Source organism: Theropithecus gelada, chromosome 11, assembly GCF_003255815.1.
Source record: "Theropithecus gelada isolate Dixy chromosome 11, Tgel_1.0, whole genome shotgun sequence".
NCBI classification, from domain to species: Eukaryota; Metazoa; Chordata; class Mammalia; order Primates; family Cercopithecidae; genus Theropithecus; species Theropithecus gelada.
Window position 1 is genome coordinate 104,041,104 of NC_037679.1, and position 26,818 is coordinate 104,067,921.

Here is a 26,818-nt window from a genome sequence, read left to right on the forward strand (position 1 = left end):
ACACAATTTTGCATGGGCTCCTGTACTATTCGCTGTATAGTGAATGGGCTGAAAGACGTTAGTTTAACGAACAATGTCAGAGCAATGCTGCTACTGTAAGGCTTAAGCATCATTAGGTAGAACATCATCAAACATTTATTTGCACGTCACTACTGCCAAGGCATTCATCCAAAAGGGGCAGAGAAGAGTCTTTTTTAATACTTATTTTATACTAAATGCCTGTGCAACCATCAAGTAAGATATATCCAAAAGTACAAGGTCGTTCTCATTTAAAAAGAACAGCCTGATTTCAGGAATGGAAACACGCTTCTACGCCCAGAGGCAGCTCATCACTGCAGAGCCTCTGATGAGACTGAAACGCACAGAGGAAGAAGCATCTGTACTTTCAACTTCCCCACTCATTCCAAGTTCCCTGCCAGACACTAAACCAGGAGACAATTCGTTTATACTAAGATGACCTTCACCACCCCTGCCCGGTAGCAAATCCCTCTGGCTACCAGTAATTCTTATCCTATCCCAACACCGAGGCACATGCTCCACATTCTCCTAATTTCAACCCCTTTCAAAAGTTGACCTCCCCCTCCCACTCGGAGTCCAACAGTTAGAGAATGCCAAGTGAAGGGTGAACTCGATCAACTGGCTTCGCCAAGCCAAATGTGGGATCCAGAGGACCTTCAAATAAAGAAGTAGGTGGGGCTTTACCTGCAGTTCACACCAGGCGACTTCCACAGTGGTTTCCGTGTCCAGACCTTTGTAGACCGTCTTAAAGGAGCCTCTGCCGATTTCGATGTCGAACTTGAGAAAGCGGCCATCGTTGGACATTCCCACGGCCTTGGTCTCCAGCTCTTCGATATCATCCTGCTGCTGGCTCCGTTCCTCCTGCGGCTCCTTGGCGCTGCCGCCGCCGCTGCCACTTCTCGCTGGCGGCGGCTCCTCTTTGCTCCCCACAAGGCTCGGCTGGGACACTGGGCGGTCTTTGCTGGTACTGCTGGGGACAGTCGAGGGGGCAGGGCCCGCGACGGCCTGTTCCCCAGGGGCGGCAGCGGCTGGAGGCTGCTGGGCTACCTGAGAAGCGGCGGTGGCGGCCACGGTCTCCTCCCGGTGGGGCTCCGGTGGGGCGCTCTGCGGGACAACCGCGGGGATGCCGGGCTGGGGGAGGGAAAGAGGGAGGCCGGGGAGCTCCAACGCAGTGGCATTGGAGTCGCAGATGACACTCCGGCGGAAGAAGCGGTGCTCGGTGGTGGTGGTGGTGGCGGCCGCCCCGCGGCTGTCCTTGTCCATCGTGTGGCGGCGGCGCCGGTACTCCTCAGTCCTGCCGGTCCCGGCGTCGGCGGCCGCGGCCCCCAGCTTCTCCCCCACGGAGGAATCGGAGCTGGAGCCATTCTTGGGGACAGGAGCCGGCGGCGAGAGGAACAGGGAACCGGGAGTGCTGCTCTGCTTCTCCGCGGCGCCGCCAGACATGGTCGGTTCGCTGGCGAGAGGCGAGCGGGCTCGGAGTCGCGGATGGAAAGGGCGTGGGGGCCGAGCCGCCCGCGCGGAGGTCCGCAGGGCACCGCGGCCGGGCGGGTTCGCGCCGACCCGGAGACGCCTCACTCAGCACTGACCGGCCGCAGCGAGGGCGAGGCGGGCCGCTGGCACCGAGACTGCTGCGGCTCGCGAGGAGGGCTCGAAGGCGGGCGAGTCGGGAGCGGAGCCGCGGGGGTTAGCGCCGCACGGTCCGCATCCATCCTGCGGCGAGCGGCGGCCGGGCGGGCGGCGGCAGCGGAGGCGCCGCAGTCATGAGGGGAGGGCCCGGGGCCGGCACCGAGTCGAGGCGGATGCGGCGGACGCGGCTCCCACTGCCCCGCTCGCCGAGCCGGGCGGGCTAGGCCCAGAGGGCGGCGGCGCCGCGAGCACGGGACCAGGTCCGACGCCCGGGCGGTGGCAGCCCCGGGGCAGGGAGTGGGAGGGGCCGAGGCGAGCGGGGAAGGCCGCGGCCCGGCTCCGGTCACTCGGCGGCCGCCGCCTCCCACACGCGCCCCCCGCGATGGGGACCGGCCTCACAGGTCGCCCATCGCCCCGAGGCGAAGGGCCGGAGCCTCGGAGCCTCGGCGCCTGAGGAGCGGGCCCCCCCTTCCCCGAGGCCTCCCCGCCCGCCCCGGGCCTGGCGAACCCGCCTCCTCCCGGGCCGGTGCCGGGGGCTGACGGCGGAGGGAACGGCGGGGAGGGGAGGGCCGCTCACCGCGGGGCCCGAGCTCCGCTGCTTCTCTGAGGCAAGAGGAGAGGAGACCTAGAGGACTGGGTGAGGGGGAACAGGGAGAGAAAAGAGCAGTCACCCCCACCAGGCGCCTTCTGTCACCGAAGACGGGGGTGCGGAGGGGCCGAGAGAGGAGCCGCGTCCGCCCGGGAAACTCTGCGCTAAATGGCGCCGGGAGTCTGAAGCCTCCACACAGCCCGCTCGGATCCCGCCCCCCGCCGCCCGGGGCAGCCCCACCCCCACCTCGCTCCGGGGTTTTGCGCAGGCGTGCCAGCCCCGAGGCACCTTGGGACTTATAGTTTACGGGTTGGAGGAGATGAACGGGACCTAGGAGAAAAGTGCCTACGACTTCCGTGATGCCTCGCGGTTGCTGTAGCCTGATGCCTCGTGGGAGTTGTAGTTTTCTTTAGAAACCGTCCCTTCTGAAAGGCTGATGGGAGCGTCATCGCGGGTCGCTCAACCCCATCCTGAAGTCCGCGCGAGCTTAGGAAAATCATTATTTAGGGATTAATTGTGGAAGAAGGGAAGGAAAGGGAAAAAAAAAAAAGGAAGGTGGGGGGGAGATGGAAAGACTCCCATCATGCTCTGCTAAGCGAGAGAGCTCTTAGGGTTGCCATGCAATGAAAAATGATCTGTTGTTCATCTTTAATGGAGAGAGCCGCAGTAGTGTTGAGTGACTGCAGGGCTGTGGGGGTGGAGGGGAAGGGTAAAGCCGGATAATCGGAGCCTGAGTTCTGAGTCGGAGGAGGGGAAAAGAAACTTTGTGAAGATGGTGCATGAAATTAGTATTGATTACATGGATTGGAGGAGGAGACAGGGAGGATTATCTTCCATCCTCCTCCCCTCAACAATTAAGGCCACATTCTCAGCTCCCGCCCGACACGGATATTCTGGCTCTCAAAAAAGGGCTGCCTGACTGAAATCGGGGATCCTAGTGAACTCTCTCTTGGCTTTGCCTGAAAGATAACAAAAGCGGGGGTTGGGGGAGCGGTGGATTCAAGAAAATATAAGGTCTACGGATCTATGGGTCTTTGGCCACACTTGGGGGGCTGGGCTGACTTCTGCCTTTGTAGTTGGTTGAAACTTATTTTCCACCTTTCTTCTGCTGGGTGGCTCCGTGAAACAACACCCCCTCTTTCTCCAGAGCTCCTCAGTGTCCACATGCAACGTCTACCAGGGCCCTGGGCCCGGGAAATGTGGATCCCTGCGGCTCGCCGCCATGGCATGTTTTTCTTGAAAGCATCCTTGTCTCCCTGGACCCCTGTGCTCCTCGCAGCTCCTCAAGATGCGGAGGGGACGAGCACCAGGGGGCACCAGACGGAGTAGGAGGCCGGACTCGGGAGCAGATGGCCGTTTAAAAGCCTCGGTCCAACCGGTGGAGAGCGGGAAGCGCGGAAAACGTACGCAACCGCATCAGAGCGTCCGGGCGCGGCCGCCTCTCTTGGGCGCCCGCTGCGGAACCAGCTCGGAAGCGCGCGTCCCGGGCCGAGGACCACGCTGCGAGCGAGCAGCCAGCGAGGAACTCGGCAGGAGGTTCCTTAGCACAGTTCTCGGATGAGCTCCACCTGCAGAATTCTTGCCGTGCAGTTCATGTTAATTCATCTGATACATAAAATGGTTAATGCTGTTTTCTTTCTCTTTTTTTTTTTTTTGTTGTTTATCACAAGCTACCCTTTCAAGTTTACAACAATGTTTGAAGCCAATGATTGTGAGGTTTCATGAAGCTGACAGGTTGTGAACATTTTAAAATGCCAATTCAGTAGGGACAACTAGAGTACTAAAATATTAGTGTTCCATTGCTCTAGAAAATGTATCTTTCATTCGTTTGCTGTTGGTAATGGTAAATAATCTCATTATGGTAAATGGAATTAAGAGTGTATTTCCAACCGTAAACCTACTGTAAGCAAGGGAAGAAATGGCCGTAAAATACATTTTTATTATACTTCTTGAGTCAAATAAAACTTGCCCAATTGTTGCTTCAGGAGGAAAAATAGTCTGATTTTAAACAAAGGCAGCTAATTACAAATTGGCAAGTTAAAAGAAGATCAGTAAATCACAATGTTCCCTTTTGGCACCATAAAAAAATTAGGATATTTTTGTGTGAGTGGTTATTAAAGGATTTTATTATTGCCTGTTCCTGTTTACTGAGCCCTGAAACTTTGGCCACACTGCATTGGACGCAAGTCCCTTGATAATCACCATGCCCTATCAACATGTCTTTTCAACCAGGAACAACTAAATTCATTGTAAGTAATTTAATTAACTGTTGACTTAGAACCACACTTGCCTAGGAGACAGCTTTTCCCACTTGTGTAATGTTAGCTTTACAATGAAAACAGATACAATTTTAAGTTGAATATAATCTCATTACGTACAATGATTAGATTTAAAGGTTATGTTGTTTAGTGTGCGCATTTTACTAACACTTTTTTGTTCAGTTTTTTTTTTTTTTTTTTTGAAAAAGTCTCATTCTGTTACCCAGGCTGTAGTCCAGTGGCTTGATCCTGGCTCACTCAGTTCTTTTTAATGCTTACCAACCTATCTCCAAGTAAATGATATTTTCTGTTACTCATTACTATAATTCTTAATAGTACTTTTCCTTTCTCTGTTGTTTCAATTATCGAGTAAAGAATCAACCTCTCTGTATTCCATATAAAACATCAAGTGACTGTAAACAGAGGTAACAAAGAAACCAGGATACAATGAATGCACTAAGCTCAGAGGTTTGACTTCCTGACATTTGGTTCCACAAGGATACAAGTATGTTATTCTCTCTCACCATTTCTCTATTCTCTCTAGTTCTTGTTCATGTTCTCACATTGATTGATTCATGTTTCTTTCTATTCCCATCCATTCACATTTTTCGTTTACATGGTTTCTGCCATTGGTAACTAGCTAGCAATGAAAGAGACACCTTTGATTTAGACAGTGACTGAAATATCCTGAACACACAAGATCTACCTTACTTTGAATGTGGCATAATATTAATACATAAAGTTGCTTCTTGAAGTGTAGGGGAAAAAATTGTCCCATCTTCAGAGCATTTCTCTTTTTTTCTTTGTCTCCTTCCCCTCATTTTCCCATGCTCCTTTGTCTTGCCTATGGGTAATTTTTATTTCACCTCTTTGTCATCTGGAACCCTGTCATCTGGAAGTAGGCAGTGAAAATCAGGCAGCTAAACAATGAAGAATAGTTTTTAAGAACTTTATATTATAAATGAAATAGAGGGGATGGAATTTTACCTATATCAAAGTATATTATAAAACCACAAAATTAAATCTGTATGGTATTGAGGTAAGCATAGGCAATGGAACAGAAGAGAGAGTACAGAAACAGTCTCATGTATGTATGGGAAGTTCATATATAAGGAAAATTGCATTTGAAGTCAGTAAGGCGAAATAATAAACAGTGCTTGGACAATTAGTTATTCATTTGAAAAATAAATGAGGTCAGTGTACTTCAGACTGTTCACAAAATTAATTTCCACATAGATTGAATAACTAAACTTTAAAAAAAAAATCTGAAGAATTTTTTAAATATAGGAGAACATAAGGTACTAAAGGGCTTCAAAGAACAATCCAAGAGCCACAAAGAAAAATATTTGACAATATCAAAATTGATAATCTATTCAACAAAACACAAGCTGCCAGAAAAACTCTGGAGACTGTATAACAAAAGATTAAGATCCAAAAGATATGGAAAAAAAAACCTCTTAAATCACTGAGAAAAAGGCAAACCACTATATAGAAAAGGACGATATGAAAAGATAATTTAGAAAGCAGTAAATGCCATGGTGGCTTACACCTGTAATCCCAGCACTTTGGGAGGCCTCAGTGGGAGGATCACTTGAGGTCAGGAGCTTGAGACCAGCCTGGCCAACATGGTGAAACCCCATCTTTACTAAAAATACAAAAATTAGCCGAGTATGGTGGTGCGCGCCTATAGTCCCAGCTACCCGGGAGGTTGAGGCATGAGAATCACTTGAACCCAGGAGGCGAAAGTTGCAGTGAGCCGAGATTGCACCGCTGCACTCCAGCCTGGGCAACAAAGCGAGACTCTGTCTCAAAAAAAAAAATAAAATAAAGCAGTAAATGCAAATAACAAAAATAAACAGGAAAAAAATGCTGAAACTCAGTAACTAGCAAAATGCAGATTAAAATATATTATTTTCTCTCATAAAATTGAAAGATTATCTTTTATTGAGACAGAGTCTCACTCTGTTGTCCAGGCTGGAGTGCAGTGGTGCAATTACAGCTCACTGTAGCCTCATACTTCTGGGCTCAAGCCTGCCAAGTAGCTGGCACCACAAGTGTGCACCACCATGTCCAGCTAATTTTTAAGTTTTTTGTAGAGATGAAGTCTCACTATGTTACCTTGGCTGGTCTGAACTCTCTGGACTTCTCCTATTTCAGCCTCCCAAAGTGCTAGGATTGCAGGTGTGAACCACCACGCCTGGTGTAAATTGAGCACAAAAAAAAAAAAAAAAGTTTTTTTTTTCTTTTAGTGTCCCCATCATGGCAACTTGCAAAATTTTTAAGGATTGGTAATATCAAGTGTTGGCAAGGATGTGGGGAAACGTGCTGTTAATGATATGGTAACTTAGTACAACCTTTTTTGAGGGCAGTTTGTCAGCAATTATTAAAATGTACGATGTGCATCGCCTTTTTCTTTCTTTTTGGTACCCATCTTGGAAAAACACCTGCACGTGTTTCCTAAGAAATATCTATAAGAGGCTGGGTGCAGTGGCTCACGCCTGGAATCCCAACACTTTGGAAGGCCGAGGCGGGTAGATCACAAGGTCAGGAGTCCGAGATCAGTCTGGCCAACATGGTGAAACCCCGTCTCTACTAAAAATACAAAAAATTAGCCAGGTGGGGTGGTGTGTGCCTGTAATCCCAGCTACTCGGGAGGCTAAGGCAGGAGAATCACGTGAACCAGGAGGCAGAGGTTGCAATGAGCCAAGATCGTGCCACTGCACTCCAGTCTGGGCAACAGTGCAAGACTCTGTCTCAAAAAAAAAAAAAAAGAAAAGAAATATCTACAAGAATATTCACTATAGCCAGGTGCAGTGGTGTGTGCTTGTAGTCAGCTACTTGGGAGGTTGAGGTGGGAGAATTACTTGAGCCCAGGAGGTCGAGGCTGCAGTGAGCTATGATCACGCCACTGCACTCCAATCTGAGTGACAGAGCAAGACCCTGTCTCTAAAAAACAAAAACAAAACAAAAAACCATTCACTGTGGCTTTATCTGTAACAAAAAATCCAAATGATCTGCATGTTCATCAAAAAGAAAATGGTTAAACTATGGTATATCCAATTTGGGGTACACCATGCAACAGTAGGAAAAAGGAGATTGGCCGGGCACGGTGGCTCACACCTGTAATCCCAGCACTTTGGGAGGCCGAGACGGGCGGATCACAAGGTCAGGAGATCAAGACCATCCTAACATGGGCTAACCCGGTGAAACCCCGTCTCTACTAAAAAATACAAAAAAGTAGCCGGGCGAGGTGGTGGCGCCTGTAGTCCCAGCTACTCGGGAGGCTGAGGCAGGAGAATGGCATGAACCCGGGAGGCGGAGCTTGCAGTGAGCTGAGATCCAGCCACTGTACTCCAGCCTGGGCGACAAAGCGAGACTCCGTCTCAAAAAAAAAAAAAAGAAAAAGGAGATAAATATCTATGTGGTGCCATAACCATTAAGTGAAAGACTCAAGTTTCAGGAAGATATGCACTAGATCACATCTCGTATTTTTTTTTTAAAGTTATGTTTCTATGTGTATTTAAAGGCATGCAGAAAAAGTCTAGTTAGTACACACCAAAATGAAAAGGGAGGTTACTTCTGGGGAATACTCAGATCTTTTTTGTGGTTTCTTTTTTGGAGACGGAGTCTCGCTCTGTCGCCCAGGCTGGAGTGCAGTGGTACAATCTTGGCTCACTGCAACCTCTGCCTCCCGGGTTCAAGTGGTTCTCCTGCCTCAACCTCCCAAGAAGCTGGGACTACAGGCATACACCACCATGCCCGGCTCATTTTTTGTATTTTTAGTAGTGATGGGGTTTCACCATGTTGGCCAGGTGTGAGCCACTGTGCCCAGCCAAATACTCATATCTTTATTTTGTGAATTTCTTAATACATTCTCACTCATTGCAGATAATTTGAACGTTACAGAATAAAGTATGGAAGAAAGTGAAAATTACCAGAAAATCTACCCAGCCATAGATAGCAACCTTTAATATGTAGGTGTATTTCTTTCCAGACAGATAAAAATTTTATAATCATGTCATAAGCTTTTCCAGTGTATTACATACTCTCTGGAAACATCGTTCTCTAATAACTGCATAGTATTTCACCATATGACATTACCAAGTATAAGTCTTTCACATTATCTGGAAGGAACATAGGGGAAAATATTTTAAATGTCCCAGGCTTTAACATGCTCTGACAGGAAAAGATTTATCAGAATCACTTAGGAAGCTTTTACAAAATACACCTGTTGGACTGTTTCACCACTACTCCCCATGCAATCTAGATATATTTTTTGGTGAGAGAATGCATTGCAAGCAGACCTGTGCTGCAAGAAATTTTTAAAGGAAAGTATTAGAATATTAGTAAAAGGATTAGTAAATTAGGATTTAAACAAGGAATGAAAATACCAGAAAAAAAATATGTTGGAAAATAAAAAGGCCAGAAAATAAAAAAGAAAATAAATAAAAGAAAACATAAAAGGCATTTTATTAGTCATGTTAAAAGGTAAATGATGGCTTCAAGCAAATGTAATAATAATGTATGATATGCATTACTATATATGAAGAAGTAAGTGGGACATGGTGGCTCATGCCTGTAATCCTAACACTTTGGGAGGCCGAGGTGTGAGGATCACTTGAGGCCAGGAGTTTGAGACCAGCCTGGGCAACATAGTGAGACCTTGTCTCTAAAAAACAAAAAATATTTTGAAGTAAATAAAATTAAAATATACATATATATATAGAAGTAGATGTATAATGGTTATAGCATAAGAGACAGGAGGAGGAAATGGAAGAATAATGTTATTAGGGTCTTATACTATATATGAAATGGCATAATATTATTTGAAGGTAAACTATAATAAGTTCAAGTTGCATATTGGAAACACTGAAGCAATCACTAAAATTATCAGATACAGAGGTATAAGTAATAAACCAGTAGTAGGGATAAAATTGAGTCATTAAAAAATACTTACATAATTCAAAAGAAGGAAGAAAAAGAACAAAAAGAGAGCAAATGAAATGACTAGAAAACTGACCAACATGAGGATTTCAGTTCAACTACACTGACAATTATGTTAAAATTAAATGGTTTAAACTCTTTTAAACTCTCCAATTCAATGGAAGACATTAAGAGATTGGATAAAAAACAACACCATACTACATACTGCCTATAAAAAAAAAACTTTAAAGTTAAAACACAGATTAAAAGGATTAAAAAATATATACCAAGAAAACACCAATCAAAATAAAACAAGAGTGGCTATATTAATACAAAGCAAGGACTATTAACAGGGATAGAAAGGGATCTCTCATAATTACGAAGAGGTCAATTCCTCAAGAAGACATTTCAATTCTAAATAAGGGTTAAAACTATAATGCTTCGAGAAGAAAACAGGAGAAAATCTTTGTGACTCTGGGTTAAGCAAAGAATTTTTTTTTTTTCCTGAAACAGTCTCGCTCTGTCACCAGGCTGCAGTGCAATGGCACGATCTTGGCTCACTGCAACCTCCACCTCCCAGGTTCAAGCAATTCTCCTGCCTCAGCCTCCCAAGTAGCTGGGACTATAGGCACGTGCCACCATGCCCAGCTAATTTTTGTAGTTTTAGTAGAGACGGGGTTTCACCCTGTTGGCCAGGATGGTCTCAATCTCTTGACCTCGTAATCTGCCCACCTCAGCCTCCCAAAGTGCTGGGATTACAGGCGTGAACCACCACACCTGGCCTAAGTGAAGAACTTTTAGGTCCGGCTGCAGCGGCTCACATCTGTGATCCCAACACTTTAGGAGCCCAGGAAGATTACTCGAGACCAGGAGTTCAAGACCAGCTTGGGCAACATAGCAAAACCTTGTCTCTACAGAAAATAAAAATAAAAGACTTTTAAGGACACAAAAAGCACAAACCGTAAAAGAAAAAATAGTTAAACTGGACTTCATCAAAATTAGAAATTTGTGTTCTTTTTGTTTGTTTTGTTTGTTTTTTATAGAATAGAGACAAGGTCTTTCTGTGTTACCCAGGCTGGTCTCAAACTCCTGGTCTCAAGGAAACTTCCTGCCTCAGCCTGCCAAAGTGCTGGGATTACAGGTGTGAACCACTGTGCCCAGCCAGACATTTTTGTTCTTTAAAGATGATGTTATGGAAATGAAAGGGCCACAGACTGGGAGTCAATATTGCAAAACAAATATCTGAAAAACTATTTGTAAACAGAATATATAGGAAACGCTTACAATTCAACCTTAAGATAATAGTACAGTAAAAATGTGTGCAAAAGATTTGAACAGATACTTCACCAAACAATATAAATGAATGGATAAGTCTGCACTTGAAAAGATGTCCATCATTAGTCACTAAGGAAGTGAAAATTAAAATTACCATGAAATGTCACCACATACCCGGTAAAATCACTACAATTAAAAATGACTGGTGAGGATGCAGGAGCAACTAGTTTCTCGTACGTTGCTACTGGGAGTACAGTGGTTCAGCCAGTTTGGGAAATAGCTTGACTCTCTAATAATTAAAGTTGAACATACACTTACCATAGGATCCAGCAGTCCCACTGCGAGATATTTACCCCAGAGAAATGGAAACATATGTCCACACAAAGACTTGCGTGGAAAATTTCATAACAATTTTACTCATGATAGCCAAAAACTAGAAACAAACCAAATATCTATCAACTGGTGAACAGACAAGTAAATTGTGATGGGTCCTTATGATGGAATGCTACTCAGCAACAAAAATAAACAGAGTGCTATGTACAATAATATGGATAACTCTGGAAAGCATTATGCTAAAGGAAGGGAGCCAGACACAGAAGTCTACTGATTTCATTTACATGGCCATCTAGAAAACGCAAAACTGATAGCCGAACGATTGGTTCTGGGGTTAGAGGGGGAGAAAATGAACGGCAAAGGAGCACAGAGAACTTTTTGAGTGATGAGAATGTTTTCCGTCTTAATTTTGGAGATGGTCACATGACTGTATTCATTCAAAACTCATTAAGTGGGTGATTATCCTTTTTTTTTTTTTTTTTTAAAGACAGGGTCTTGCTCTGTTGCCCAGTCTAGAGTGCTGTGGTGCAATCATAGCTCATCACAGCCTCAAACTCCTGGGCTCAAGGGATCCTCAGGCCTCAGCCTCCCGAGTAGCTGGGACTACAGATGCACACCACCACTCCAAGCTAATTTTCTTTTTTTTGTAGAGATGAGGATCTTGCTATGTTAGTGATCATCCTACCTTGGCCTCCCAAAGTGTTGGGATTACAGGTGTGAGCCACCGCACCTGGCCCTGGCTATATTTTAAATGGGCAATTTTTTATTGTATACAAGTTATTCTTCAAGAAATCAGATTTTTAAAATGATATTTCATTCTGCCAAAATTATTGAAACATAATATACTCTATAAAGCACCCTATTCTGCTTACAAACTATTTGTCTCGATACCCAAGAGATATGAAACATAACTGAAAAGTCTACATAAACTTTATGGTAAAAATGAAAAAATGGTATTACTAATTTAGTTTGAAAAACCTTTAAGCAGTGGTCATTTTCATCCATTTCGGTGGTTTGGAGGGATAGGGATAGCTATCAAGACAGATATTTAAAAGATTCTGAACATAATCAATGCTCTCCTGAGTATCTCCTTACTAGTAAATAGAAAGATGAGCTTCCCAACTCCTTATGATCTCTAAGAGTTTGCTTACATTATTTAGTCATTTATGATCAAGGCACATTCTGTATGCTACTAATATATTCATAATTTGACATTCAGTGATAATTTTTTGATTTTTTTTTTTGAGACAGAGTCTTGTTCTGTTGCCCAGGCTGGAGTACAATGGCACAATCTCAGCTCACTGCAACCTCTGCCTCCCCAGGTTCAAACAATTCTCCTGCCTCAGCTTCCCAAGTAGCTGGGATTACAGGCACCTGCCACCATGCCGGGCTAATTTTTGTATTTTTAGTAGAAATGGGGTTTCACCGTGCTGACCAGGCTGGTCTCGAATTCCCAACCTCAGGTGATCTGCCTGCCTTGGCCTTCTAAAGTGCTGGGATTACAGGCATAAGCCACCGCACCCAGCCAATTTTCTGAATCTTAAGATAATTTTACTGAACATATTTTGCTTAATTAACCTCTACAGTCAGGTTAATTCTGTAACTAAAAAGCGTATGTAGCAAATTCAACAACAGCAATAATATTATCATCTTCCAATGTCTGCCTGTGTTTGGACCAATTGAAGATATGGTAAATTGACTTCCTTAGAATAGCTGGGAATTAGGAAAAGAGTGCCAACATCTATAGTGGGTAATACTCCTCAGAAGACAGAAGTATACATTCTCTTAAGACAGTAATAATGCTCTTTGAGTAGTAGTCTTGACCAGGTGCAGTGGCTCACACCTGTAATCCCAGCACTCTGGGAGGCCAAGGTGAGTGAATCACCTGAGCTCAGGAGTTCAAGACAAGCCTGGCCAACATGGCGAAACCCTATCTCTACTAAAAATACAAAAATTAGCTGGGCGTGGTGGCAGGCGCCTATAGTCCCAGCTACTTGGGAGACTGAGGCGGGAGAATCACTTGAACCCAGGAGGCGGAGTTTGCAGTGAGTGAAGATTGAGACACCGCACTCCAGTCTGGGTGACAGAGCGAGACTCCTAAAAAAAAATAATAATAATCACAAGGCTCATGAAATTATACCAGGAGACAACAGGGGAAGAAGATAAAGAAAAGGAACCTGGACCACTGAGGTCCGTAGTGGATGAGATCTTAGCAAGCTGACCCTCCCAGAGCTGGGCCCTTCGTTGAACTGAATTAATAAGTTGGCATTCCATTTCAGGGTGGCAAGTTACCTCACCCTATTCCCTTTGGAACCCACTTCCTGTGAAGTTTCTTACTAGAAAAATTCTAAAATGATTATTTATTTCACCCTCCTGTGTTTTCCCTCCCCCACCCTTCCTAAGATACTCCGAAATGTCTTTCGTACGCATATCTAGATGAGGTTCCCACTGGAGAAGAAGCAGGTTGAATTTCACATCTTGTGTGCTGTGCAATTTTCACTCTTCAATAAGGGTGCTGAGCAATAATTATAGTCATGATGATAAAGGGGCCAGGCTATGGATATGCATGTGTACAAGGAAACTAGATATGAATGTGGGGGTTCCTAGAGAAAAACAAGGTAGTGTGGCCTCATAGCTTAGTACAGGTAGGGAGTAGCTTCTCAAATTAGACCCTGTCAGCTGCCAGGCTGATTTCAGCTCTCTATCTATGCATCTCTACAGCTCTCACCATGGAGCTCTGACAGAGGTATTACCTTATGACAGGATAGGACTGGGGGATCTTATCACTTGTCTCTGCCTATAACAAGCCCGGACAGGTTGAAGTGTTGGATTGGCTTTCAAAAAGAATCAGGACACCAGGGCCAGGTCTTGATTAGAAAAATAAAGTCTATGAGACCGTCTTTGCCCACAGGTAGTTATTAGGAGGAAGCCTAGAGGGCTGAACACCGGCCCAAAGAGCAATGTGAAGCCCCTGTAAAGACTTAGCCCTTATTGCCAAATCAATTCTGATTCAATTTTTGAAATGGAAAAAAGGTGTTACTTCTGTAGACACCTGTGATACCTGGCCATCACCTACAGATGGATGATATTCCAAAATAGATTTCCTAAGAGGTTTTCAAGTATACAGATCCTCTCAAGAAGCATCTTCTGATCATCGAGTTACATGAATGAAAATCTGTGTAGCGGTTTGTTGAAAACTTATCAGCTAACCGGGAGGATCATTGTTGACATTCCTACATATTTCCACAATCAGAGGTAAGCCGGCTGAGAATAAGGTCTAGGCCTCATGCTTACTTGTGTTCTAAGGCCTTGGGCACAGCAGATGTTGATTAACTATGTGATTGACTCAAAATGTTAAATTTAATTTTGTGTATCCAAGCCCACCCTCACACACATTCATGCGCACTGATACATACACACACACACAGAACAAACTAGGTTTCTTAATGAAATGTGTTCATCATAACAGTAAAAGACATACTTTTATTTATTTTTTAATTTTATTTATTTATTTTTCTTGAGACAGAGTTTCGCTCTTGTTGCCCAGGCTGGAGTGCAATGGCACGATCTTGGCTCACCGCAACCTCCACTTCCCGGGTTCAGTCAATTCTCCTGCCTCAGACTTGCGAGTAGCTGGGATTACAAGCACCCGCCACCACACCTGGCTAATTTTTGTATTTTTAGTAGAGACGGGATTTTTCCACGAACTCCTGACCTCGGGTCTCGAACTCCTGACCTCGGGTGATCCGCCCACCTTGGCCTCCCAAAGTGCTGGGATTACAGGCGTGAGCAACCATGCCCGGCCAAAGACATACGTTTAAAAATTACATTATCTCTTCAAAGGCCAGAAAATCATGGTATTTCACTTTTTTTTATTGTACTCTTTTAAAAAGTAACTTTCATTACTTTTTCATTCTAGCAGTAATACATGTCCTTTTTAGAAAACTTTAAAAATAAGAATAAGGCGGGGCGCGATGGTTGACGCCTGTAATCCCAGCACTTAGGGAGGTGGAGGTACGAGGTCAGGAGATCGAGACCATCCTGGCCAACATGGTGAAACCCCATCTCTACTAAAAATACAAATATTAGCTGGGCGTGGTGGCACATGCCTGAAGTCCCAGCTACTCGGGAGGCTGAGGCAGGAGAATCGCTTGAACCCAGGAGGTGGAGGTTGCAGTGAGCCGAGATCCTGCCACTGCACTCCAGCCTGGTGACAGAGTGAGACTCTGTGTTGAAAAAACAAAAAAAACAAAAAAAGCCAAAAGAAGTAAAAGTTACTCATAATTCCTACCACAAAGAGATAACCTCATTCACATTTAATATATTTCTTTGCAATATTTCTCTATGCTTTTATGTATGAGTATTTGTTTCTTCTTTTTTTACTGTATATTATTGTCTTATAATTTTTATCGAACAATATACTTTCATTTCGCTAAGTTTTTAATTATAATATTTTAAGTCATAGCATAGTCCATCATATGGCTGAACCAAAACATATTTTATTTTATTTTTATTTTTATTTTTTTCTGAGATGACCTGCCAGTCTGTGTTGTTTTTGATCACATTAAGGCCCTCAAAGTAATTTTTTTTTTTTTTTCCGTGACCACTGAGAATAACAGGAGTTGACAATGGGGAAAAGGTGGGGAAGGAAATAAGTAGGAAATTGTGACAAATGGACATGAGAGCCAAGCTCCATTTTAAAGGTCAACAGATCCATTTAGATATTATGATAGCTTGTCAGCTTCTACCACACTATAAGCTTTTAGTATTTATATGATATTAACTGGGGTTTTAAAGGGTCTTCCCAGTCAGTTTTTATGTTTTTTTAGGTAAAAATCAAGGCACAAGGGACAGTCAATGTTGTGTCAAATAAAGTCTGACCTGCTTCCTGATCCTGACAACAGTCCACTTCACCGTTAAAATCCCTCATTAACAATAGTCCCTGAAGTTACAGCTAGCAATTTATGTGACTCTTAATTTAAATGAGGCTGGCAGGCCTAATCCTCATGTTAAATTTAGGATTCGTTTTCTAGCTGGGCTTGCATGTCTGTATTTTTAAAAGGTGATGCAATGGCCCACTCAAATTGGTTATTTTACTATAGTTTTAATTCCAAAACTGTGTTTTTCTTTTCTTTTCTTTTTGCCAGAGGCAGGCAGGGTCTCACTCTGTCACCCAGGCTGGAGTGCAATGGCGTGATCTCAGCTCACTGCAGCCTTCAACTCCTGGGCTCAAATGATCCTCCCACCTCAGCCTCCCCAGTAGCTAGGACTACAGGTGCCTGACACCACACCTGGCCTGTTTATTGGTCTGTAATGGCTTATCGTTCAGGACTGATAACTTCTAATGGCACCTTGTATTTTTCTATTTCTCAAACTCATATACTTATCCTCCTTCTCCCACAGTCCCTTTGAGGAAGGATGCAAACTGGGATAAAGTAGATGGGGAAACTGAGACACAGAAAGGGGATGAGTTCGGCCGCAGAGCCACCTCCCCAGTGACTAACTTTACTAGTAGGTTATTGCATGTCCAAATATAACCTCCATCTAGACCCAAGACACTGAATCTTAGTGAATCTTAGGATTTTTCCCCCTCTCATATTTACTGGTTAGAAAGAAACTTGCCTACCTTACAACATATTTTTCTAGGCAAATAGCAAGTGCTAAGGATGCTCTTTGACAGGTAAATAGCGTGGAACCAGGATAGACATCCTCAGAGAGGAAACCAGATTTGCAGATCATTATTAAAAGTTCAGTGCTCCTCTAAGTCTGAGATTGTAAAATTACCAGGCTGTATATGCACATGAATTCTCTAGACAAACCCTGGGTTCAAACCCTGGCTCTGTCACATAGTAGCTCCTTAACTTGTCCAAGCTCCTTAATCTCCCTCCGCCTTTTCCCTTGTCTATAAAATGCGGATAATAGTAGCACCCACGGCATCAGTTGTTAGATTAAATTAGCAAGTGGGCGTAAATCCTTTAGAACAGCCCCTATTAGTAAGCTCTATATATGTTGGTCATTATTAATATATTATTTGTACAAATCTTAGAAGCACAACTGTTGCATAAAATGATAAATATGGTATCAACCCTAAAACTCCTTGTTATAATGCCAGCTTCCTTTTCTTTTTTTCCTTCTTTTTTTTTTTTTTTGAGACAGAGTCTCGCTCTGTGGCCCAGGCTGGAGTGCAGTGGCGTGATCTCGGCTCACTGCAAGCTCCACTCCCGGGTTCAGGCCATTCTCCTGCCTCAGCCTCCCGAGTAGCTGGGACTACAGGCGCCCGCCACCATGCCTGGCTATTTTTTTTTATTTTTTAGTAGAGATGGGGTTTCACTGTGTTAGCCAGGATGGTCTCGATCTCCTGACCTCATGATCCGCCCTCCTCAGCCTCCCAAAGTGCTGGGATTACAGGCGTGAGCCACCGCGCCCGGCCCACACCCCTACCCCCCGCTGCCACCCACTTCCTTTTCTGATATGAACAATAACCTGCTGAATCAAGGAAATGCTATAAGACATGGTGTCCTTCTATTTTCATCAAGGCTTATTACGAAGTCTTTTAGGATATTTTCATGGGCATGATGGAGAGATGTGAGCTGGCAGATATCAAGAACACAGCTGTGTGGAGGGAGGACCTCGGGCACATGCCAAATGTTGTCCTTGATCTGTACTATTCAACATCTTAACGACTCAGCAAACACTAAAAGAAACACCAACCAAATTTTCAGAGCCATGGGTTTGGTTGGTTGGTTGGTTGATTAATATTAATACCGTGCCTCAGCAAATAAAGAATGTTGTGTCTATATTCCTTTATAGGAAGGGTGCATAGTTTTCACTGGACTCCCAAAGGTGTGTTTGACCCCCACCTCCTCAAAAAAAAAAAAAAAAAAAAAAAGATAGAGCTTAAGAACCATTAATCTGTAGATAGTACGATGCTGAGTTCTGGCCACTATATATTTTTTTAATTTTAGAGATGGGGTCTCACTGTGTTGTCCAGGCTGATCTTAAACTCCTGGGGTCAAGTAATCCTTCTGCCTCAGCCTCCCAAAGTACTGGAATTACAGGGGTGAACCACTGTGCCCAGCCTTGACCACTATTTAAAAAAAATTTTTTTTGGAAACAGGGTCTCGCTCTGTCACAGTGATGCGATCATGGCTCACTGCATCCTCAAACTCCCTGGCTGAAGTGATCCTCCCACCTCAGCCTCCCAAGTAGCTGAGACTACAGGCACACACCACCATACCCAGCTAATTCTTAAATTTTTTGTAGAGACAGAGTCTCGCCATGTTGTTCAGGCCACAATTCCTGGGCTCAAGAAATCCTCTCACCTCATCTTCCGAAAATGCTGGGATTATAGGTATGAGCCACGGCACTCAGCCCGACCGCTATTTTTAAAGAAGAAATTGACAAAACAAGTGCCAAATGTTGGAGCCTGGGAGGGCAAAAGGTTTGGAAATCACGTCCTGTGAAAGTTGTTGAGGAAACCTGGGAAACATAGCATGGATAAGATAATTTGCATTGGGGACAAGATGACATTCTTCAAATATCCAAAGGACTTGTGTATGTAACATGGGTGAGATTTATTCTGTATGGCTCCAACAGGCAGAAGGGTGGAAGTTATAAGGAGGTAGATTTCAGCTTTAATATAAGCAACAATTTGCTAATGATTAAAGCTTCCCTAAATTGGAATCGACTGTTGTGTGAGCCAGTGAACTCCTTGTTGTAGAAAATGTTCGGCCGGGCGCGGTGGCTCACGCCTGTAATCCCAGCACTTTGGGAGGCTGAGGCAGGCGGATCACGAGGTCAGGAGATCAAGACTACCCTGGCGAACATGGCGCAACCCTGTCTCTACTAAAAATACAAAAAATTAGCCGGGCGTGGTGGCGGGCGCCTGTTGTCCCAGCTACTCGGGAGGCTGAGGCAGGAGAATGGTGTGAACCCGGGAGGCAGAGCTTGCAGTGAGCTGAGATCCGGCCACTGCACTCCAGCCTGGGGGACAGAGCCAGACTCCGTCTCAAAAAAAAAAAAATGTTCAAGCATCAAGCAGGAGCTGGATCATCAGTCAGCGATACCAAGGGCAATTTCCACATTGGACCTTAGGCCGAATGAATGGCCTCTAAGGACTCTTTCAGCTCCAGGAGTCTGTCATTTCCTAATCCTTGTCTTTGTTAGACAGATTCCTTAGCACCCCTTCCCATCATCTCAAAATAAGAATGAAAAGTATTTTTTATCTACCTTGTATGTTTTTCAGTTACATTTAATGGAGCGTATAAAATAGTACCTTCCTGGAGAAAAAAAGTGACTTAAATGGAATCATAAAACAGGGTCTTAGAAGAAACTTGCAGAGCACTTAGAGTTAAATCTAGTCCTATTTGGGATCCCAGCCACTTTTCAAAAATAGATAAGGAAACTGTGGCCTAAGGAAACAAAGGTATTTGCTCAAGATCCTGACATTTATTGTATTGTAATTCCATTTATTTGTTTATTTATTTACTTATTTATTTGAGACAGAGTCTCTCTCTCTCTGGAGTGCAGTGGCGCCATCTTGGCTCACTGCAGTCCCCGCCTCCCAGGTTCAGGTAATTCTCATGCCTCAACCTCCCTAGTAGCTGGGACTCAGGAATGTGTCACCACAACCAGCTAATTTTTGTATTTTTAGTAGAGACAGGGTTTCACCATATTGGCCAGGCTGGTCTCAAACTCCCAGCCTCAAGTGATCCACCTGCCTCAGCCTCCCAAAGTGCTGGGGTTACAGGTGTGAGTCACCGTGCCTAGCCCCTGTAACTCCATTTACAATAGCATAAAAAAGAATAAAACACTTAGAAATAAGTTTAACAAAAGAAGTATAAAACTTATACTCTAAACTTATTCTCAAAACTTATACTGTAAAAATTACAAAACTTGACAGATCTTGTAAACTCCCTGGTCTATTCTTTCCCCTTCTCACTACTGGACTCAACTAGTCTTAAAAAAAAAATCACAAAACATTGCAAAAAGAAGTTAAATGCCTAAATAAATGTAAATAAAAAGATATCTCATGTTCTGTTTAGAAGACTTAATATTGTTAAGATGGAAATACTTCTGAATTAAACTACAGATTCAGTGTGATCCCTATTAAAATTCCACTTGGCTTCTTTGCAAAAATTGACAAGCTAATACTAAAATTTGTGTAAAATTTCAAGAGAATCATCAACACAACTGTGAAAAAGAAGAACAAAGTTAAAGCACACTTATTGATTTCAAAACATTCTACAAAACTACAGTAATCAAACAGTGTGGCATTCAGATAGAATAAATGTAGAGATCAATGAAATAGAATTGAGCATTCAGAAATGATTCCTCACATTTATGACAAATTCATTTTCAACAAGGGTGACAAGAAAGAATCCAATTCAATGGGAGAAAGAATAGTCTTTTCAACAAACGGTGCTAAGGCAGTTAGATAGCCACAGGCAAAATAATGAAACTGAACACCAACCTCACACCATACATAAAAGTTAACTCAGAATGGATTATAGACCTAATTGTAAGAGGTACAACTATAAAATACTTAGAATAAAACAGGAGTAAATCTTTGTGACCATTAGGCTGTTACTCAAGAGGCTGAGGTGGGAGGATTGCTTGAACCCAGGAGTTCGAGGATGATTGTGCCACTGCACTTCAACCTGGGTGACAGAGTGAGACTCTGTCTCTAAAAAAAACCTACACACACACACTCACACACACACACTATATATATACACATATATACACACAAATGTTCAATTAACACATGAAAAGAAGCTACTGGATTGATGATAGTCAAAACCATAATGATGTACTGATCACATCCACTAGGATGACTATAATCAAAAAGAAAGATAGGCCGGGCATGGTGACTCATGCCTGTAATCCCAGCACTTTGGGAGGCTGAGGTGAGTGGATCACCTGAGGTCAGGAGTTTGAGACAAGCCTGGTCAACATGGTGAAACCCTGTCTCTACTAAAAATACAAAAATCAGCCAAGCGTGGTGGAAGTTACTTGGGAGGCTGAGGCAGGAGAATCGCTTGAACTGGTAGGTGGAGGTTGCAGTGAGCCAAGATTGCACCATTGTACTCCAGCCTGGGCAACAGAGTGAAACTTCATCTCAAACAAACAAACAAACGAAGATAATAATAAGTATTGGTGAGGAGGTGGAGAAATTGGAACCCTCATTTACTATTGGTGGGAATATAAGGTGATGTACATTCCACTGACTTGGAAAACAGTCTTGCACTTCCTCAAAAGGTTCATCACAAGTGGGGGCAGTTACTTATGCCTGTAATCTCAGCACTTTGGGAGGCTGTGGCAGGAAGATTCCCTTGAGCCCAGGAGTTCAAGACCATCCTGGTGAGACCCTATCTTAAAAAAAAAAAAAAAATTAAAAATTAGCCAGATGTGGTGCCACACACCTGTAGTCCCAGCTACTTGGAGGCTGGGGTGGGAAGATGGCTTGAGCCCAGGAGGTCAGAGCTTCAGTGAGCCATCATTGCACCACCGTACTCCAGCCTGCACAACAGAACAAGACTCTGTCTCAAACAACAAAAAGGCTCAACACAAAGTTGCCATACAATTTTGGCAATTCTAGCTTGTTCCAGCAATTCCACTCCAAGGTACATACGCACGAAAAACAAAAACATGTATCCACACAATAACTTGTACATAAATGTTCATACCAGTATTATTCGTAACAGCCAACCCAAATGTCCATCAATTGATAGATAAATAAAATGTGGCATATCCATGCAATTGAATATTATTCAGGCATAAAAAAGAGTGAAGTACTGTTACAGACTAAAACATGGATAAACTTTTAAAACATGATGGATAATCTGTCATTTATCCCATCCAGTATAGTGGTCATCTCAGACACTGTAGTTTTCATTTATAAAAGTAAAATTTGGGTCTTTTAATATCTTCCATGTCTCTACTTAATATATTTAGTCTTTCCCCTGGCTTTATTTATTTATTTTTTTCAAGATGGAGTTTTGCTCTTGTTGCCCAGGCTGGAGTGCAATGCTGCAATCTCGGTTTACCACAACCTCTGCCTCCCAGGTTCAAGTGATTCTCCAGCCTCAGCCTCCCAAGTAGCTGGGATTACAGGCACACGCCACCATGCCCGGCTAATTTTGTATTTTTAGTAGAGATAGGGTTTCTCCATGTTGGTCAGGCTGGTCTTGAACTCCCAACTTCAGGTGATCCACCTGCCTCAGCCTTCCAAAGTGCTGGGATTACAGGCGTGAGCCACCACGCCCGGCCATGTTTAGTAATTTCTGATGGGGATCACTATTATTCCATCTGGATCAGAAGTAGACATCCACACTCATGCCATGTTTAGCAAAAAAGGTAGAATTAATTGGCTCACATCATCCAACCATAGCAAGGAAGAAAATACACTGGCCTTAAGGTTAACAGGATAGATCATCTCAAATTAGACCAGTGTGCTTTCTCTTTCACTGTCTCTCCAGCTGATCTCTACTTCTATATGTTGACCACATTCTCGTGGAAGATATGGCTACTGATAGTTCTAGAATCCCAACCACATAGCCAGAATGCCAGAGGCCACAGACAGAACTCCTCTTCTATCTCCGGCTTGGATAATTCTATAGGAGTGGCATCTCGTGTCTGTGTCTTGCAGCAAACACTAAGGTCAAGAGGCTATTACAAGGATTGACGGAACGAACCAACAAAACGTACATGTTGACATGGTTTGGATGTGTGTCCCCGCCCAAATCTCAGATGGAATTGTAATCCCCAGTGTTGGAGGTGGGGCCTGGTGGGAGGTGACTGGATAATGGGAGACGGATTTACCCCTTTGGTGCTGTGCTGGTGGTAAAGTTCTCACGAGGTCTGGCTGTTTAAGTGTGTGGCACCTCCCCCCAACTCTCTCTCTTCCTTCTGCTCTGGCATGCCCAGCCTAGCTTTTTGAACATACAGAATAGAGTTCTGTATGTTCTCAGATACAGACAGGCCTGCTTTGAATTCACCTTCCACCATGATTATAAGTTTTCTGAGCCCTCTCCAGAAGCAGATGCCACTATGTTTCCTGTACAGACTGCAGAACCATGATCCAATTAAACCTCTTTTCTTTACAAATTATCCAACCTCAAATATTTATTTATAGCAATGTGAGAATAGACTAATACATATATCATCTACATTGCCATCGTACACAAAGGTTTGGGCATTTGTAAGTGTTCTCTCGGAATAACTACCTCAAAATGAAATCACTGTGTCAAAGGTTTTGGACAAGCTTTTTTCACATGTTGTCAACTTGCCCATCAAAAAGTTTATACTGCTTTACGTTCCCATCAACAATGTGTATATGGCATATTTCTCCTCACCATTACCGATACTGGGTATTAATGTTTTTCACCATTGCCAAGCTGACAGGTGAAAATGATATGTCATTGTTATATTTTAATTTGTCATTCTTAGATCAGTCCTGAAGTCAAACATTCTTTCATAGATGTTTATTCATGCGGTGGCTATTTACTGTATGTGTACTATGTCACATACATAACAGTATTTTCAAATTTAAGTCATCTGCCTTTACTTTGTTTTTAATATCTTATTTTTTTCTTTTTAGAGGTGGAGTCAGACTATGTTGCCCAGGCTGGACTTGAACCCCTAGCTGACCTACTTTTTATAACTTTGGTGCACAACTTTTGAGTATCTTGGGTCAAGTCTATCAGTTGTTTTCTTTATGATTTCTGCCTTTGATGTCGATATGGGTTTCATTCACTTTTATCTGGCCCCATTTGGTAAGACAGCCAGATTCTGTTAAGACTTGCCAAGTCATATGTGAAAAATCAGCTTTTGGCATATATCTCTTCTAGATCTTAATCAGCTCCTGCTCTTAAAAGATTCCCAGGGCTATAGGCAGCAATTCAAAACATGGTTTCCCCCAAAAGGCTAATTAAGAGAGGCAATCCTTCTGCTGTGTTTACCAAGTTAATCAATGACTTGGGCTTTAAACAGATATTCTAGTTGATGATGCTCTCTGATTATTACTTTAAGAAAATCTATGAATAATAATACTAGTAAGTGATATACACTCGTTTTTCATTTAGGAGCTTTTAAAATTTTGGTTGCTTTGGATGGATAGCTAGCTTATTTTCTGGTAGTCCAGAAGGAAAGTAGAACAATTGCCTCCACAAACGTAGATCCACAAAAGCTGCTTCTTTCATATCAACTTGGATTTTTTCTGGAACAAAGATTCTCCCTTTTCGTCAAACACCTTGCGTATTCAGTAAGAGTAACAGATGAACAGGAAGACTGTGGCTTGGCTATGTCAGAAGGGGCCTTCTAGGGTTTCCTGGCAGTTTCCCAGCCTCAAACACAGTTTTTTTAACAAGCTGTAAAATAGTTTCTTACAAGCCATCTTTTGCTTGGCAAAAGTGATGTCCAATGGAACGTTCTGTGATGATGGAAATGTTCTATATTTGTACTGTTCAAGATGGTAACTGTTAGCCGCATGTGGCTACTGAGCGCTTAAAATGTGACTCGTAGACTGAGGAACTGAATTTTAAATTAAATTTTAATTAAGTTAAATTCAGATACTCATGAGTAGGGTTATTAGATTTAACAAATAAAGTACAGGATGCTTAGTTAATTATCACTTATTGATCAGCAACACACAATTCTGTAGCTGAAGTACACTCCAAATCTTGCATGGAACACACTTATACTCTAAAATTATCCTTTTTTATCTGAAATTCAAATTTAACTGAGCATGCCATATTTTACCTAACAACCTTATACATGTGGCTAGAGGCTATATACTGGGCATTGCAGGTACAGAGTGTCCTGTTTTTTGCAAAGTTCTTCGAAATTACTCACAGACTCCTGTAGAATCTAAATCAAGGAGGAAAAAAGTCATTATGATCATATTTTGACAAAAAAATAAAAAGCTGCCCGACTTCTGAAAGAAGGCCATGAGATACCACAGCCAGGTCTACTAAACCAGTAACATTCAATTCAAAAGTGCTTTTGGATGCCTTCTATGTGTAGAACAAATATTCAGTTCTGTACACCAAGACTGCCATGCAACTTGCTTAAGACCTCTGTCAGCTTGAAGTGGTTGGTGTCTGCGCTGTACTGAGTGTCAACTAGTATGAATATCATCCTTCACTAGGAGGAGATGGGATAGGTCTTGAGATCTTTCCAGGAACTCACAACCGGTGGTGAAGTCAGACACCAGGTCCAAAAACAAACAAACAAACATTTGCAAGCAATGGATTTCTGAAAAACAAACAAAAATAAAAAGTTATTTAATATAAGACAGATTCTAAGTGCTATACACAAGAAAAAATGCTTTGGGAAAGTAACGGGTCAGCCATAGAGGGGAGTCACTGGGTGGGTGATATTACTTGACTATTTCTTTTTTTTCTTTTTTTCCCCAAGACCTAACAAACTCTCATCTTTTCTTCCAAGGGCTTCCAAGGGCTTGACAAATGAGGGTATTTTGTTGCTGTTGTCACCCAGGCTAGAGCGCAGCGGCATGATCATAGCTCACTGTAGCCTTGACCTCCTGGACTCCGGCAATCCTTAGTTGTGAGGCTGAGGTGGCAGAGGCTTGTTTGAGCCTAGGAATTCAAGGTTGAATTGCCTCCGCAGTCCAGCCTGTGCGACAGAGAGAGACCTTGTCTCTAAAAAATAAAAAATAGGCCGGGCGCGGTGGCTCACGCCTGTAATCCCAGCACTTTGGGAGGCTGAGGCCGGTGGATCACGAGGTCAGGAGATCGAGACCATCCTGGCTAACACGGTGAAACCCCATCTTTACTAAAAAATACAAAAAATTAGCCGGGCGTGGTGGCGGCGCCTGTAGTCCCAGCTACTCAGGAGGCTGAGGCAGGAGAATGGCGTGAACCCGGGAGGCAGAGCTTGCAGCGAGCTGAGATCACGCCATTGCACTCCAGCCTGGGCGACAGAGCGAGACTCCGTCTCAAAAAATAAAAATAAATAAATAAATAAAAAACCAACAAACCAACATTTCTCATAGATTTTGAGTTTTAAATATAACTCAGAGTTGCACAGCAGGCTATAGGGGATACTCGGATCCTCACACCGGTAGCTCTTGGCACCTCCTAGCTGAGTCCATCTCCTGGAATGGTTCTCAGCAAGGGCCTTGCACGAGGCTACACCCCTTCCCTGGGGTCACACAGCATTGAATGATCGCTAATGGATACAAAGGCCCACACCTTGCCTCACTGGGGGTAACTTAGCAGTTTTGTCACTCTGTGCCCCGTAAGCCCAGCTGAAGCCTCTAGAGCAATGACACTATACTTCAGCTTCTCCCCCTGCCCAGTTCTGCTGCCCTGACTCCCAGGAGCTGTCACTCTGTACTCGCCGTGAACAGCAAACCAATGAGCCCTGCATGCACACCTCTGTCCAGGAGTCTGTTTCTGGGGAGCTTCACCTAAGACATGGGTTGTTGGAATAGCTTTTAAGTAACCCTCCAGATTCTTAGGACAAACTTCTAGCTCTATTGAGATGGGCTTCTCCTACTGCTTGGGAAAAATGAGACCTGAACTGTCTTTTTCCAGACAGATGTGCAAACTTCACAGAGTCAGGAGACTTACTGGTTTCTGGAATGAGAGAGGAATTTGCTGGGGCTGGTTACATTAAGTGGGATGACTAGACTGGCAGGTGCCCGCAATTAATCTTCCCATTCCTCGGTAAAATGCAGACAACTCAGTGAGTTCTGTAGATCTTTGAACGCCCTTACACTAATCCAACTCTGGCCAACACAGTAGTCACTCATCACAGTAAAAGAATCCCA

At 43.5% G+C, this 26,818-nt stretch overlaps 1 protein-coding gene across 7 annotated transcripts in view; it reads right to left on the reverse strand.

The window, feature by feature from the left end:
- The window catches only part of WNK1 (WNK lysine deficient protein kinase 1), a 156,765-nt gene extending 154,322 nt beyond the window's left edge, over positions 1-2,443 (reverse strand). For 6 of the 7 annotated variants that reach the window (XM_025401989.1, XM_025401988.1, XM_025401987.1 and 3 more), the window contains exon 1: positions 703-2,075. In XM_025401989.1, coding sequence (XP_025257774.1) covers positions 703-1,461 — 759 coding nt within the window. In that variant the 5' untranslated portion in view covers positions 1,462-2,075. Of the gene's footprint in view, positions 1-702 lie in introns of all 7 variants that reach the window. The other variant, XM_025401983.1, reaches the window with a different exon arrangement.
- Positions 2,444-26,818: the final 24,375 nt, after the last annotated feature.